A 15,690-nucleotide genomic window follows, 5' to 3' on the forward strand; every position below is an offset into this window, starting at 1 on the left:
CCAGAAGAAATAACCTCTAATTAAAGACTGAGCATGAAAAAACCCAATGCTGAACAAAGACTTGAAATCCCTATAAAAGTGAGATGCGAATTAGCCAAGATGGGGAATCCACTCTCTGCATCCTCATGGAGCACAGGCATGCATGCCTGTATACCCCCATTCATATCCTCAATAAGCCTGGACCCAGCCATCCAGTGCTAATATTGAGTAACATCTGTTGGTAACTACAACATCTTACTGGAGTGATTTTGTCTATATGTCTGTGTATGTCTGCTTGTATGTATGCCTATGTATGTCTGTTTGTATGACTGGTGTGTCCAAGCTCATGTATCTGTTTCATGTAATCAATAAACACGGCATTTTGCCTTATCCCCTTTTTAAGGTCTCACTCTTAATTTGAGCTATTGGCAATTTTAAATAACACCTACTCTTTTTCAAGTCATGGTGAGTTACTACATCTAATACATTTTTAGTTCCTATTCACTCCCACAGCTAAGCAGTTCCTTTCTTTTTCATTTCCAATGAGTCCTGTTTCTTCATGAACCTTAAAAGATATCTGGCAAACAGCACCAAACTTCTGTGTAGCTGAGAGGGTCTGTCATCTCCTCTTTCAGCCTGTCTCATGTTATTAGTATGGCCCCACCCTCTAAGGTGGAGATAGACAAGACAGCCCTGTGTCTCATCTGCATGTAAATTTTTGGAGTCCCAGGACTCGTGACAAGAACACCCAGTTCCAGTCATGAGTGGGGGTGCTAATTAGCATATGGCTCGTTTGTGGAGGGTATCTGAAGTACACACACATACTGAGCAGTGCTGAGCTGGGGGGTCAGCATGGCCTGAGACACGGTTGATTTTGCTGGGGCCCAATGAACTATATAAGTCATGAGCCTTTTGGGTCTGGACTGTCATGCACAGTTTGTATTATATATACATAGGTTCAAAAGTACTGCTTAAACGTGTTTATGCAGTACCTGTGCTGAAATTTGTAGCAGTCAGGGTTGGGGCCAGAATCAGACTCACAGCAGCCTCCTGATCCCCTCTGCAGCTTCTGCCCCCTCTCTGTCCCTTCCCCACTCCTTATTGTCATGTGCAGCTCACTTCCACCTTGTCCTCCAGGAGAACCTGAGCAGAGTCTGACAGTAAGGGAGCGGGGGGGTGCAGGGCAGGAAAATGGTAAGAGGAAGAAGTGAGAAGAGGGCAAAGGGCAAGGGGGCCACCTGCCCTCCCCTCCCCCCCACCACTATTCTCCTTGAGGGAAACAAATTCAAGACAACCTTCCAATAATTAGATTCTACACCTGGAAAATTATAACAATTTAATAATTTTTTCATATATAGTATCGAATTATTGGTGGAGTCATCTTACATTTCAGTAAATAAAGTAGTAGCATAAAGTAATTTATGATATACAGTAATTACAGAGAATATATATGTACAGAGAACATTTACTGATATACAGTAAAATCTCCAGTAGCTGGCACCTTATAAGCCAGCATGCTCTGTTAACCGGTATGCCAGCTTGTAAGGTAAAATGAAACCAGAAGTGCCCACTGTGGCACTTCCAGTTTCTCTGAGCCCCCACGACCCAAAGCAAAGCAGCCTGTGCTGCCAAGCCCCCATGGCCCAGGGCATAGCAGGCTGTGCAGGGTCTGCCTCCCTGTCCCATGGCAATGCCACGGGAGGGGCAGCGATGCCCCGGACATGGCAGGAAAAGTGACAGCCCAAACAGGCAAGGATGCCTGTTTGGGCCACTCAATTAACCGGCATATTTTTTATCCAGCATCCCCCATTCCCGGATTGCATACACACACACACACACTGTGTGTGTATGTGTGTGTGTGTGTGTATACACACACACATACACACAGTAAATATATATTGTATATATACAAGATACATTTTTACATTTAATGTATGTGTGTGTGTATATATATATATATATATATATATATACACACGGTTAACTGAATTTGAAACCAAAGTAGCTTCAAATTAAACTGCCTCACCTTCCCAGTTTTCTTAAGGTTATTAAGAAATCATATGATAGAATGGTATACAACAACCTTGTGAAGAGAAGGTAGTGTAGAACTCACCATGTGCTACTATAGCAATTGAAGTAATTTGGTCTAACAACCCCTTCATTTAATCTTGCAGGGGCTGAAGCATTGCATTTTCAGTGATTAGATACTAAAGAATGCACTTTCTGAAATGACAGTGCTGTGTTTGGGGAGCACTAACTATTCCATCTTTAATGCTACAGCACACGCCATATCTTAGTATGCTCTCTTTCCATTGTCTAGCACCATTGGAGGTGTTATGCATCACAAACTGTTTAACACTTTCAGGTTGACTTCAACAGCTCCATGCATTCTCCCTCCCCAATATGCCTCTTCTTCATTGCCAAGTGTTAACATATATCATCTGCATGCATTGTATTTTAAACTCCTTACAGTCAGTAAGAAGGAGAACGTGCCAATGCACTTTGCTCTTCCTGCTGGGAAATGTGTTTCATAAAACTACTGTACATACTATAAAACAGATGTAAGATTTATAATAAGTTTCTGTGCAGTTGAGATGGAGAATAAAGCTTATTATTAAATTTCACCTTGTACCACTGAGCTTTGTAGCAAGGACATTTGGCCAACGTGGTAGAAATGTCAAACACCTAACTGTGGCACAAAATTATATTCTCCCTTGTTCTATTCATTTTATTTTATGAACTCTAGCTTGGTACAAACCAAAGGTAATATATTTACTTCTTTAACACATCAGCTTCCATTGTATTTTACAGTTCAACATTCATTCAAAAGTAGAAGCAACTGGCTGGGGTTTGCAGAATATGACAAACTTTTATCAGTTTGCAGTTGGAGTCTTATCATGTGTGGGGAAAATGTATTCATTTCTTATAGAAGCTCCAACCCATTTAAGTGGAAGGCACCATAATTTCCCTTCCTGAAGAGCTCCTTTAACTAGTCTCCCAATTATTCGTTTAATAGGGCTTCACCACCTTTCTGTGAAAGTCTCAATTGGGAAACAGAAGGTATTTGCTGACAGGTCTATTTTTTTCATGGGTCTATTTTTTAAATAAGCTCTACTTGCTTTCTTTCCCCTCCCCCTGCCAGAAGGACATCATGGAAATTAATACACAAACTTTTTCTTTTTCCTTATCCTTTTTTATCCACAATAAAGAATCAATCTTAGATTAGATTTTATTTTATTTTTTTAAAGAATTTTTCCTCTCCTTTTATTCTTCTGACATAGCTGTTTGTAAATGTTTATGCACTGTCAAAATAGAAGTAGAGCTAAGGAAAACATCCAAGTTGAATTCTGGTTTAATTTATTGCAGTTAAGTTAATCCATTGACATCAGTGATATATCTGTGGATTTATAGTGGTGTAGCAGAGATCAGAATCCAGCCTTGTGTCTCTGTGAACCTGCAGTGAGATTTCTCTTTTAAAATTTTCCAAATGAAAGAAAATCTGCTTATGGATGAAAACTGTAATCATCTGTAAAATCTCTTCTTTCAGCTCTGATGAAGCCTTCAGCAAAGTCAATTTAAATTATCGCACGGAAAATGGGTTGTCTCTTCTTCATTTATGTTGTATTTGTGGGGGTAAGTATTTGAACCTTGATACACCTTAAACCTGTTATTTACATGGTTAGTCATTTGTTCTTTTTAATAACCTACAGAAACATTATAGTTTTAATCATGTTGCCTTCTTTGCATTATCCTTGTTGATGCTCAGGTAAGCTATCTAATATCTATAAAACCTTGCTTTAAAATTTCCTGATGAGCTGACTGGTATCCAATTAAACTGACCCCCACTTCAACTCATTCTTCATTTTAGCAAAAGTTCCAGTTGCCTCTGATGCATGTTTAAATACAGATATATAATGAGCTTAAAATGTTTTGCTGTTTTTATTTGGTAAGAGCAGTAGAGTCATCACATAGTATCCCTATATAAAAATATATGCGTTATAGATTAATATGAAGATGAGTAATTCATACTATTTTTTCCACAAACACAACATTTTGGGGTGTAATTGATATCTTGGTGACATATTTGGTGATTTAAAAAACCCCCCAAATAATCTATTCTTACCAAAAACATAACCTTTTCAGATTCTTGCAAATAATAACCTGGGAGACACATAATCACTGTGTTAAAGTTAATCAGGGCCATCCATACAAACCCATACTTTTGGTGACATTTTCAACTGTGATCCACACTGCTGATATCTTGCCCACATGGTGAATCATCAGTGCATTCACACACTTCACACTTGTCCCACAATATTCAACAGAGGTCAACTCAGAACTGAGAATCCAATGGAATTTTACCATAGGATTTTGATTCTGCCAGATATGAAAGAATGTGTTTAAATGCTCCCCTGAATCTGATCCCAGATGCACAATCAGTAAGGAGAAGATCCTGAACCATTGAAATCATTGGATTTTTTTTGATTAACCTCAGTTGATAGAGAAATGAGATATAAGAAAATACCAGGATTACCCTAGGTCAGCAGTTCGCAGACTGTGGTAGGCATAGTACCAGTGGCATGCAGATGACCTGGGAGTGGTACACGGAAGTCCAGGGGGAGGAGCCGCACACACCCAGAGCCCAGCAGCAGCTTGCTGCATGTAGTCTGCTGCACATGGCCAGGAACACAGCACTACGTGCGAAGCAGCACCCAGGAGGTAAGTGTGTTGGGGGAAAGAGGGGGCAGGTCGAGGCCCCCACAGTGAGAGAGGGAGTGGGGCAGAGGCAGAGGCTGGGGTGAATGGGGCCTTGGGGTGGGTGGTGGGATGGTTAGAGCCTGGGCGGTTCATTGAAGGGCATGAAGGAGGGGGCTCCCGACCATTGTGCACACCCCAGTGGATGCATGTGGGGCATGTGCCCCCTGCATCTGTGCACAGGATGGAGGTGGGCTGCCCTCTGCATGCTGGGCTCTACACTGTGCTGCTGCTGCCACCTCAGGAGTTTTGTGCAGAGTCCAGCATGCAGCATGCCCCCCATGCTTCCACGGCGCTATGTGCAATGGTGGGGAGCCATGCCTCCCTCAGCACCTCTGGGCTCCATCCCACAACCTGACCCGGCCCCAGGGTCCCATTCCCCCTGCCCCTGCCCCACTTCCTCCCTCACTGTGGGAACCTTGATCTGCTCCTCTCCCCCTGCCTCTCCCCCTCCACAGATTTACCTGGTGAGCAATGTGCATGTTTGTCTGCATGTGTCTGTCCCTCCCAAGCCACAGCCCCCCAACCCTGCTGCTGCCCCTCACTCCTGACCCACAGTACCCAGCATCCTGCCAGGGTGTTCAGGGACCCGCACCTCTCCTTGGGCTCCAAACTCCACACACACCCGCACAGCTCCCCCCTTCACAAATTCCCCCCCACACAAACCCCACTCCCACCCGCAACCATAAAACCCCCACCCCCATCCATAATTTTGAGGTTTTCTGCACATAATTTTGATTTTTTAGCTGCGCAATTGAAATCACAATTGTGACTAATTTTTTTAAGCACGCAACTAGTCACAATCAATTTTTTAAACTATTTTATATGGCTACCATAACTGATAAAACAATGTTTTATGATTACTAAAGGTTTTGATGTTGTTTTAATACATAGCGTGTTACCTATGTGTATGAAAAATGTGCTGCTGGTACTTAAGGCTGTATTGTTTTAAATTGGTGGTGTGCAGTCTGTCACGGTTTGGGAACTGCTGCCCTGGGTGGTATTAGAATAATCTAATGACTTTTTTAGAACATGAAAAAAATGGTTCATTAAGAAAACACACAAAGTGAGCTACCTTTTGGTAACATTGCATGGAAGTACTAAAAGAAGGAAGAAGGCATGTAGAGTCATTTTTTTCCTATTTCTATCATAGCTGTATGGGAGGCAGCTATAATTTGGATATCAGCATTTAAAAGAAGTACCTATGCTAGGATTATCAGTATTCCGATAAGCTACTACTCTGCTAACAATATGCTGAAGTGCTGAGTAGAGTATCAACTTTGAACAGATAAAATGATAAGTGTCCAGGAAACCTGACATGGTTCTGGAGGGTTTTTAAGCTTAGAGTCTCCTTTGTTACATAGTCTCAATGCTAAAAGATGAGCATTTATTCTTTAGCACTGCATATATCTCTGATCAGTACTTTCCAAGAGATGTGAACACGCAAGCAAATGGATGGTCACAGCTACAAATGAATAGCTGAATGGCTATATTGTATCTTATAGTCCCTGGGACATGAGGGGGTGGAGAGGAAGAGCAGGTGCCACCACACAGAAGTCTTATCCCATCCATCCCCCATTTACAGTGGCTGGCAAATCAGGAGGTTCTAGATGACAGCTACGTTTTCCCTCCATTTTAATACCCTGTCAGAAGCCATCAGACTCTAATCCAGTGGTTCTCAAATTTTTAAAACTCAAGACACCCCTTGGATAGATTTGAGGTACCCCTCAGAAAAGACAGCCCTCAGAAAATCTTGGGGCACCCAATTTTTGAGGCACCCCTCAGAAAATTTTAATTTTCAATTTCTTTTATTACAGAAAAATAATAAGCAATCTTCTGTTGCAGAGAACTCAGAAAGACCACAGCAAGGATGAACATTAATAACACTACAGATCCTATTTAAAATCTCTGGGTTTAAAGAATGAATCTTGTTTGCACACCTAAAAATGCTAACATTGTGTGGCACTGTGTGGCACCCTTGAAAGGAACTCAAGTAACCCCCTGGGTGCTGTGGCACCCTGACTAAGAACTAAAACACTAGCCTTTTACTTCTACACTCGAATAACAGTATCCGTGACAAAACCAGCTATTCATTGTATTTTGAACACTGGAAATGTAGATAAGAATGTACTGAGGTCTGATCTCAGTAACAAGAAACTGACAAATTTGTAGCTGTATTCTAAGTGTGTAGTTACCATAGGAAGATTTTTTTCTCATTTACTTCATTTGTATGGTCTTTTCAGTAAATTACTTCTCTCTTCAATTTTAATTCTAAAGGTAACAAATCACATATCCGAACTCTTATGCTAAAAGGGTTGCGCCCATCCAGGTTAACAAGAAATGGATTTACAGCTCTACATTTGGCAGCTTACAAGGTAAATTATTTTAAATTAAATTGATAAAAAGAAATCAGAAGCCAGAAGCTTTAGTAGTTTGCTCTCTCTAGTCATTAATCCTAATGAAAATCTCTATGCCTTGAGTACAGGTCATAAGAAAATTACCTATAAAGTGTTGCTACACAAGAAAATACTATACACATTTCAGACCACCTTCCATGAGATGATGCCAATCTGATTTAGAAACACTGAGTATTTAATTCTCACAATACAGAAGTATTGTAAAATAGAGAAGTATTACTGAGATTATGGTCAGAGAAAGAGGTACTTTTACAAGAGATGTAAATGTGTTAATCATAGTATAAATGGCAAGGGCGCCACATGTGCATCCAATTTAAGAAGCTATAAAATGGCAAACCAGCCATTACAATTTTCTAAATATAAAAATGCAATGTAGAACATGTTTATAGCTGGTTTGTATGGTGCACTAAATTGAACACGTGGCAGGTTCAGGACTGACAATCTTGTCAATTGTCAGCTTTAGCCATGGACTACACTGGGGTCTCAAACCAGTGCAAGTGTAGTCCCGGGCTGGGACAGACAATTAACTGATTGTCAGCCTGGCCCCAGACCTGCAGGCATCTGGCTTTTACCTTACCACTGCTGGGGAATCTGGAATGTGACTGGGATCTGCTCCCCTGTCCCAACAATCGTGCCTCCTGCCATGCAAATGTTGAATGACATGAGACTCAGTTGTTGGGATTGGCATCTGATCCTCAATCTCAAAATTGTGCTTCCTGCCAAACACGTGTATGCACTTGATGTGAGAGGGTAAGGCTCAGATCCACAAAAGAAGTGTGTGATGAAAGTGACGCTTAGGTGCTTAAATTCCATCTAAGTTGAAGAATGCTATCTTCAAAATCCCTGTCAAACTCTGTAGGTGTTTAAAATTCAAAGGCAGTTCAGCATTTGTACATGCCCTGAATTCCCCAGTTCAGCATCTGTCTCACACTGAAGCCTGATCAGGACCAATATCCTTTACCTATGTCCCCTGAAGGACCTAAACTGCTAAGTAATCTTGGAACATTCCTAGCTTAGGCATTTCATGAAACACATGGTCATTTTTATCCAAAACCAGAGTTGCCTTTTTGCAGCTCAGAATTAGGTGCCTACCCCCATTGCTGAAGCATTTTCCATTTCCTACTCAATGGGCACATCTACACGTGCATACTTATGTGACACAATAAACTCTAGTGCTTACACAAGTGTTTGGGACTGTAGCTGATTGAGCCAAGTCAGAGCAGCCCCAGTTGGCAGAGGGTGTATGGGGCTGCTGCTCCAACCCAGCTCACTGTGCTGTGGAATGACTGGCTAAGGCATGAGGGTGCTCCCACCCACAACCATAAAGCAGCCTCCAAGCTGCAAGCAGCCCCCACACTGAAACGCACTCATGCCCCAGCCAGTTGCTTCAGTGTTTACAGGTGTGGTGCAGCTGAGTATAAAACTCCTCAGCAGGATAGTACTTGTATTTACAGGTAGTATCCTTTTACAGTGTTTATTAATGTACTCCAGCCTAATAGCCCTGCACACGTAGACACCAAGTTGTTTTCTGCTGAGCTAATTAGCCGACTGCAGCAAATGTCCCATGTAGAGGTGTCCGATAAGTTGGTGGATAGATTCCATTCTTTGGCATCTTCCACCCGTGGAGTATTTAGGGGGATCTTTCCCCCAACTCGGGACTGCGGATTCCACTCTGGGATTAAGGTGCCTAACAGTTAGGTACTGTGAAGGTCAGCATTATGCCATATGCATCCCTTTGTGATATTACCATAACTTACTTGTTCCAAGTCATTCAGGAGCCGTATTGGCAGAGCTGGAATTGAGAACATCTAACATAGGCTTATGGTTAAAATATAGAAAGTTATCTTTTCTCACCTAATTATTGTATTATGCCCATTTGCTATATCTTTGCTTATTTCTGTAATTCTTATGTTAGTTTAATTTTATGACCCCTGAGAACAATTACATCCTACTATGCCAACCAAAATAATGATAATGATAATCAAATCTTATGCTACAGCACATTTTGTTTTCTTCCTCTCAAGTAGTGTCGAGTGAATAATTTACAATCTTTTATCTAAAAACATCCTTTTATTTCTTAAATAAGAATAATTTGCATAAATATTCTGCATTCTTGAATATATTCATTAATTGGGAGTATTCTTTAAAATTTCTTTAATAAATCTTGCTTTGTCTGGTCATAATCTTCAAAATGCACTGGGAAGCCAATGAAACTTTATTTTTTACATAAAATTTAGCATATCCTTAAGTGCTCTGCTGAACTGGGACCCCATATAATCATACAAATCACATGGTGTATTTTTCTGTACCATGATTAGATTGCAGAAAGCTAAGCAAAACATTGCAAATTGTGCTTTTGGGATAAATGTATAATCTGAAACTTCTTTACAAAATAGTTAACATTTTAAGGCTCCAGGACTACCAGCAGTTATCAAATTGGAGCATCTGTTTTATTACAAGTTATTTTCAAAGCAAAGTATAGGGAAATAGAGAAAAATCTTAGACACCGTGATTTGGAAGGTGTTGATAAAGGATGACTTTTTAATGACATTCACTGACTTCATTTGGGCTGTAGCCAGATTAACTTGTGAGATTTGATGGGATCAAAGCAGAACTAAGAATTAAGAAGATGGGACTAAGCTATCACTTGGAAGGGATCTCTCTAAGGAACACCTAGCTTAGGTTATCTTTTTTCAGGTTTTATTTTTAGAATTAAAATTTGGCAGGGAGGTTGGTTTAAAATGATATTGTATCTGTGAGCCTCATGCAAAAGTAAATCATTTCTCTAAGGTACTGAAAAAATATATATTTTTAACATGAGCAAAGTTACATGCACCAGGAGTTGTTTTCTTCAGAGCTCTGTCTATAATAGTGATTAATTTCTGACCTATACCAATCTTTATATGCAACCTAGGAAGAGGGGCTGTATTGATAATAATAGCTCAAGTACCTCCTGTGCTGTTGTGTTGTGTGTACTGCTACTGGATATAGAATTGTCATTTAAAGACATTTCAACTTCAGGCTGGGCTGACAGTCAGAGCCAGAACAGCAGTAGGTTTAAATCATGATAGTTTCTGTGGAGTTAACTGAGAAGCCAGCTCAGTATATGGGCACATGTAGTTTTGCACTTAAAACAGCTTGGGAAATAGATGTCCTGACTTCTATTTTTGGTCTTCCATCGACCCCAGGTAAACCACTTCATATTTTTGTGCTGAAGTTTGCCCAGTTGTTAACTGAGTTTAAAAATATCTGCCTTGCCTGGACATTGTGACTCTCAATAGACTATGTATAAAGTGAACTTAAAAGTCACAGGAAAATTACATTTAGTATTATTACTCTGATCTCCATCACCATTGCTATACCTCAAATAAGAAATAACAGAACTTTAGCACAATATATTGTCAACATGGAGACCTAGGCTAAATAATAAGCTCACAAATCTGATATTCAGCACATAGTTCTGCGTAGGTGTGGGATTTCCTTCATAGAATGTCTTTCTATGCTTGACACTAATGCTTCTGACATTTAAAACAGGCCGTACAAGCATTTAAAATATTTTTGAGGCTGAGTGATATGTAAACATATAAAATCAAAAAAAGAAACAGCTTTGCAAAAGTTTATTCTGTGGACCTTTCAGGACAATGCAGAACTTTTAACAGCACTGATGCATGGTGGAGCTGATATTCAGCAAGTTGGATATGGAGCACTTACTGCCCTTCATATTGCTACAATAGCTGGTCATCATGAGGTATGTTTTTCCTTTTGTATCTAGAAAAAGATGAACATGAACGACACATTTAGCTCAATTTTCTTGTAGAATGTTACTGGTTGATAGATAGACATAATAGCATATCATTAGGTCAATAAAATTAAACTTCTGGCACTTTGGAACACCTTTGAAAAAGGTGATTAGGATTTAAAAATGGTTTCTGGATGTATGTTTTTATGTAGAATATACACCTATGTATTTATGCTATGGGTATCTATACAGCTCCTACCCTTTATATAAAATGTTGTTAAAGTCTTGTTGATAATTAGTGCCATTCCTTTTTTATATTTAAACAGTTTAATAATAGTTTTGTAGTAAAATATAATCATATATAAGCTCAGGTAGACACTGTCTCCTTCCCAGGTGTATTGTGGAGGGGGCCTCTGAGGCACTCATATCCTCTCCCCTCAGACTGGAAGGTGGTGGTAACTACTCAGAAATGAGGCAAAGATTCCCAGCTTAGAGATGTATTACCTCTCTTGAGACTGTCCTCTAGGGATCCAAGGGACAGAACATCTTACTTATATTGCTCTCGCAATGACATACTCAGTTTAATTTATTTTATATATCTTCAAGTATTTAATATTACAGGTGCAGGATTACCTTTATAAGGGAGCTCGCAATCGCAAGCATAGTAAGTGCACAGTTACTTACATTCTCAATCCCTTTGGCTAAATCAGGTAAGCAAAGCTGTTGTCCTCTGTTCAGATCGAATGTATTGACTGATTAATTTATGAAAACAAAAACTTCAAGTTTCCTTAAATAGGGCAGAGTAGGCAAGGGTTGCAAAACAACAGAGCAAAATAGAACAGCTTTCAAAAGTAGAGCAAGTCCAAGATGGTGCTCAGAAGAGAGTATTGCCAGAGCTTGTTGCTTCTACAGTTCCAAATATAATTAGCCAATTTTGTCACACTTTCCAAGTGTTAGTGCTCTGATTTTTGGTGGTGCTTGCAACGAAGGGTAAGTTATAGATACAGTTTCAATTTTAGCATTGTAGCTTTTTGTTTCAGTTAGTTCATGAAGTTTAGCTGAGCTATACTATCTTCTGTATATAAAGATGTCAACACTTCAGAGCTTCAGAGCCATTGGAAATCTGGGAATTTCCCATTTCTAGTCATTAAAGGCCCTGAAATATTAAACTGTGTAACTGATACTTTTACACATAGTAAAGCTGTCATTGGTACAGGAATGGATCTGACCTGGATTTGAGGCAAATATAATTTTGGTGGGTAAGTATTCTTAAGGAAACTATATGGATGAGCAGGGTGCAGGGCAAAAGACACTAAGGGTGTGCCCAGACAAGCATGCACGTGCCTGTTCCAGCATGTCAAACCAGTTTGAAACACCACAAGAGGCATGCTGAGAATGAAAAAATGTTCCCTGTACTGCATATTTGCTGCACAGGCTCTAAATTTGATACCTGGATTTCAGGTATCAAAAAAAATATATCCATGGGGAAAAAAGTGGGGCAAGGCATAGTCCAGGACCATGCCCTGAGGCAACCTGGAGGTGGGTTCTTCAGAAAGATGCTCTGGTATCCAGGCAGAGTGTCTCTATGGTGCTTCTGTTGCCCCAGCACGTGCCCTTAGCATGCGAGGTAAATGGAAGCAGGACAAGGCTGTGGTGTGACCCAGTCCTGGGTGCTGTCCCAGGTAAGCAGGGAATGAGTGGCAGGGGGGGTTGGGGAGCTGTGTGGTTTTTGAAGGGGTTTATAGGTGTGGGATGGATGTGTGGGGAGTGGTGGAGGGATGGGGGTTTGTGGGGGGTGTGGGAAGTGGCAGGGAATGTGGAAGGATGTGGGGTTTGTAGCGGGGCTTGAGGGGGGCCGCCACACACCCCCCTGCCTTCCCACCCCCAGCGGTGCACAGCCTCTGATGCTGGCAGCAGCAGCCAGCTGGGCCATGCCTGTTGCAGCACTGCCTGACCCACAGTCTTTGTGGGGAGAATGGACCTGGCCCAACCCAACCCAGCCTGGCTAGCATGCTGTGACAGGTCGCCCTCCCCAGTGCCATCTTCCTGGTCATCCACGCCTTACATGGGGGTACCCTTGTAGCCCTCTTGGAATTCTTCTGTCCCGCCCTAATCTCGCCTGCCACATCTTGATGGAAATTTTTATGCAAGCGGGAGACTGCCTATTATATTGGGTATGTCGGGGTCTCTCCTAGGATGGCCTGACCCCTTTTGCTCTAGCTAGGCCTTCCCATCCAAACCCACTAAGCAGGGTTCAACTCCGAGCTCTAGCTTTTCTTTCCAGTGCCTGGAGGCTCGTGGCCCCCTTTTCTGCTCCTTTCTGGAGCACAGTACTCCCTGGCCCAGAGGCATGGGCCCTGGCCCCATAACCAGGGGGCTGCAAGTTCAAAACCAGTATACAACCCCACCACTCAAAAATAATAGAAAAAATATATACCTGCACCCCCAGGTGCAACAAGCCTCCCTGGCCTTTTTTAAATTGTTCCAAAACTGCGCTCTTACTGGCACTCGGACTCTCTGCAGCCCTGTTTCCCTCTGCACCTCACTGGCACTGGGGCTGTGTCCCCCAAAAAGCTGTGCCCTCAATGGCGCCAGGGCTCCCACTCCAGAGCGGGTCCCCAAAATTGAGGCCTCATTTGTCCCCTAATAGCCTCACCCAAATCTCTGGTGTGTTCAATAATCCCAAAAACAAAATAATAATAATAACTGCACGTGCTCAATCAACGCAGCGGGTCAGCTTACATGAACTCTCTCCTTGTCTTGGCTCCACACCACCGGCTACAGTCCTGGTTGTGGATGCAGTCGTCATCTCGCAGGGGCTTCGGTAGCTTCCCCCTTCCTGCCATGGACCACTCCCCAAACTCCTTCCTGGAGCTCTCAGGGGCACTGCTTCCCCTTTGGCTGCTGACCTCCTCACTGCCATTCAACCCAGTGTTTTTTATAGTCCTGCCTCTTCCGGTCAGCTGGCTAGCTGTCCCCGTTCAGCAGTTAACCCCTTCCTCACCAGCCCTCCTTGCCTAGAAGGTTCTGGCCTTACAGGGGTGCACCTTCTTCCTCGTGACAAGGTTAGGGTTCCCTGTCACACATGCCTTTGGACAAAACCAGGACACATGACTCCAGGACTCATGGCTTCTGTCCAAAGGTGCACCCTAGCTAGGTGCGCCAGGCCAGGTCGGGCCAGGCCCGTTCTCCACGAGGGTCAGGCAGCGATGCACAGCCATGGGGCTGTGCCATGGCCTGCTTGTAAGCACAGTCCCACAGCCACACAACAGTGGTCTATGTAAAATTAAGGAGGGGGCAGAGGCAAGAAGGAAGTAAAAGCCACTATTATTTTTAGTTGGAAAAAAAGAGAGAAACTTCCTCCATTTCAAGAGAAAGTTTCATGGGATCCACTTTTTCTGTTACATCTACCCAAAATCAGCCAGGACTTAAATGGTTGGGGCAGGGTGCTAAAAGATATTTGATGAAAGTTGTTACTACTTTACTTAGGGAGATATATTACTTTCCCCAACCGCCTCACCCTTTGTTTCTTTTGCTTGTCTCCTTACATTGTAAAGTGGATTGTCTAAGGTATTTAGGTTTTAAAAAATGCAGATAGGCACCTAGTGAGATTTTCAGAAACAACTGTAAATCCCATTGAAATAAGTTGAAGACAGTCACTTGACCTGCTCAAATGCTTCTAAGCACACCTATTCCCATCCTTAAATACCTAAGTGCCTTTGAAAATTTGGCTCTGCATGTCTAACTTTGGGTATATGCAGCACTTAGCACAATGGGCTTTGATTCTCTTGGGATCTCCAAACATCCTCCTCCTCCTCATCATCATCATCGTCATCATCATCATTATTATCTTGTCATGGGATGGTACAAATTGCATGTCACAAAACAAGTCCCAAGCTCTGTACAATTTCATACTCTGATTGCAACCTATAGGATCAGAGCTGTCAAAGGCTGCCTACTAGGTGGGCTTAACATTAACACACCCTAGTCACTTTCTCCCCTGCAAAGTTTAAGCTGTGTTGAATACCTAATCTCCCATGCCTCCTACTTTGGTATTGACAAGCAAGGTGTTTTGTGGTGTTGCAACCTTCTTTTACTACTTTAGTAAAAGGCATGGGCCAGCAAGGGCCAATGTAGACTTTGATTATGGCTTCCTGGCTTTGCATCCTCCAGATCAGTGGTGACCAACTGTTTTGGCACCTGTGCCACAAATTATTCCTGCACCCTTCCCAAGTGGCACGCTGATCCCCTTCATCTCCCTGGCCTACTACTCTGCTTTCTGCTCCCAGCCCTGTGCTCCCTGTCCAATCAGCTTCTCTGCTTTCTGTTTCCTGCCTTATCTACCACTGTGCTGCCTGTCCCCTCCCTGATCCGCTGTGTACCCCATAAAGAGGCTGCCCCTGCCACTTGTGGCACCCAATCCTGGCTGGCCAATCCTGCTCCAGATAGTTAAAAGGGCACATACAACATGAGAATAGCTCCAAAGGTTATTTTAGCACTGATTGATAGGGAGTTAGCAATAGAAATCATGAAGATAAGTTATACTAAAGCCTGACGTTACCCCTACAATCTCTGTAGATGTGACAGAGTGAAAAAAGAATAAAGCACTTTACAGTTGGTCACACAAGAAAACTCAATTAAAAAGCTGTTATTCTTCAATGTTTCAGTCAGCAATTCCAACAGTTATCAGGGGACAAATCAATTTGCAGCATCTGTAGGCAGCTGTTTAAGTCTGTGAATGGAGACGCATGTTAATAGAGCAAGACTGACATTAAATACTTAGTTTCAAAGTTGGCATTT

General features: G+C 42.1%; 1 protein-coding gene across 1 annotated transcript in view; it reads left to right on the plus strand.

Moving 5' to 3' along the window:
* The window catches only part of TNNI3K (TNNI3 interacting kinase), a 190,499-nt gene that overhangs the window by 12,005 nt on the left and 162,804 nt on the right, over nt 1-15,690 (plus strand). The window contains exons 3-5 of the mRNA XM_006268959.4: nt 3,527-3,612; nt 7,012-7,109; nt 10,789-10,899. Coding sequence (XP_006269021.1) covers nt 3,527-3,612; nt 7,012-7,109; nt 10,789-10,899 — 295 coding nt within the window. The remainder of the gene's footprint in view (nt 1-3,526; nt 3,613-7,011; nt 7,110-10,788; nt 10,900-15,690) is intronic.

This window comes from Alligator mississippiensis, chromosome 5 (genome assembly GCF_030867095.1).
Source record: "Alligator mississippiensis isolate rAllMis1 chromosome 5, rAllMis1, whole genome shotgun sequence".
Taxonomy (NCBI): Eukaryota; Metazoa; Chordata; order Crocodylia; family Alligatoridae; genus Alligator; species Alligator mississippiensis.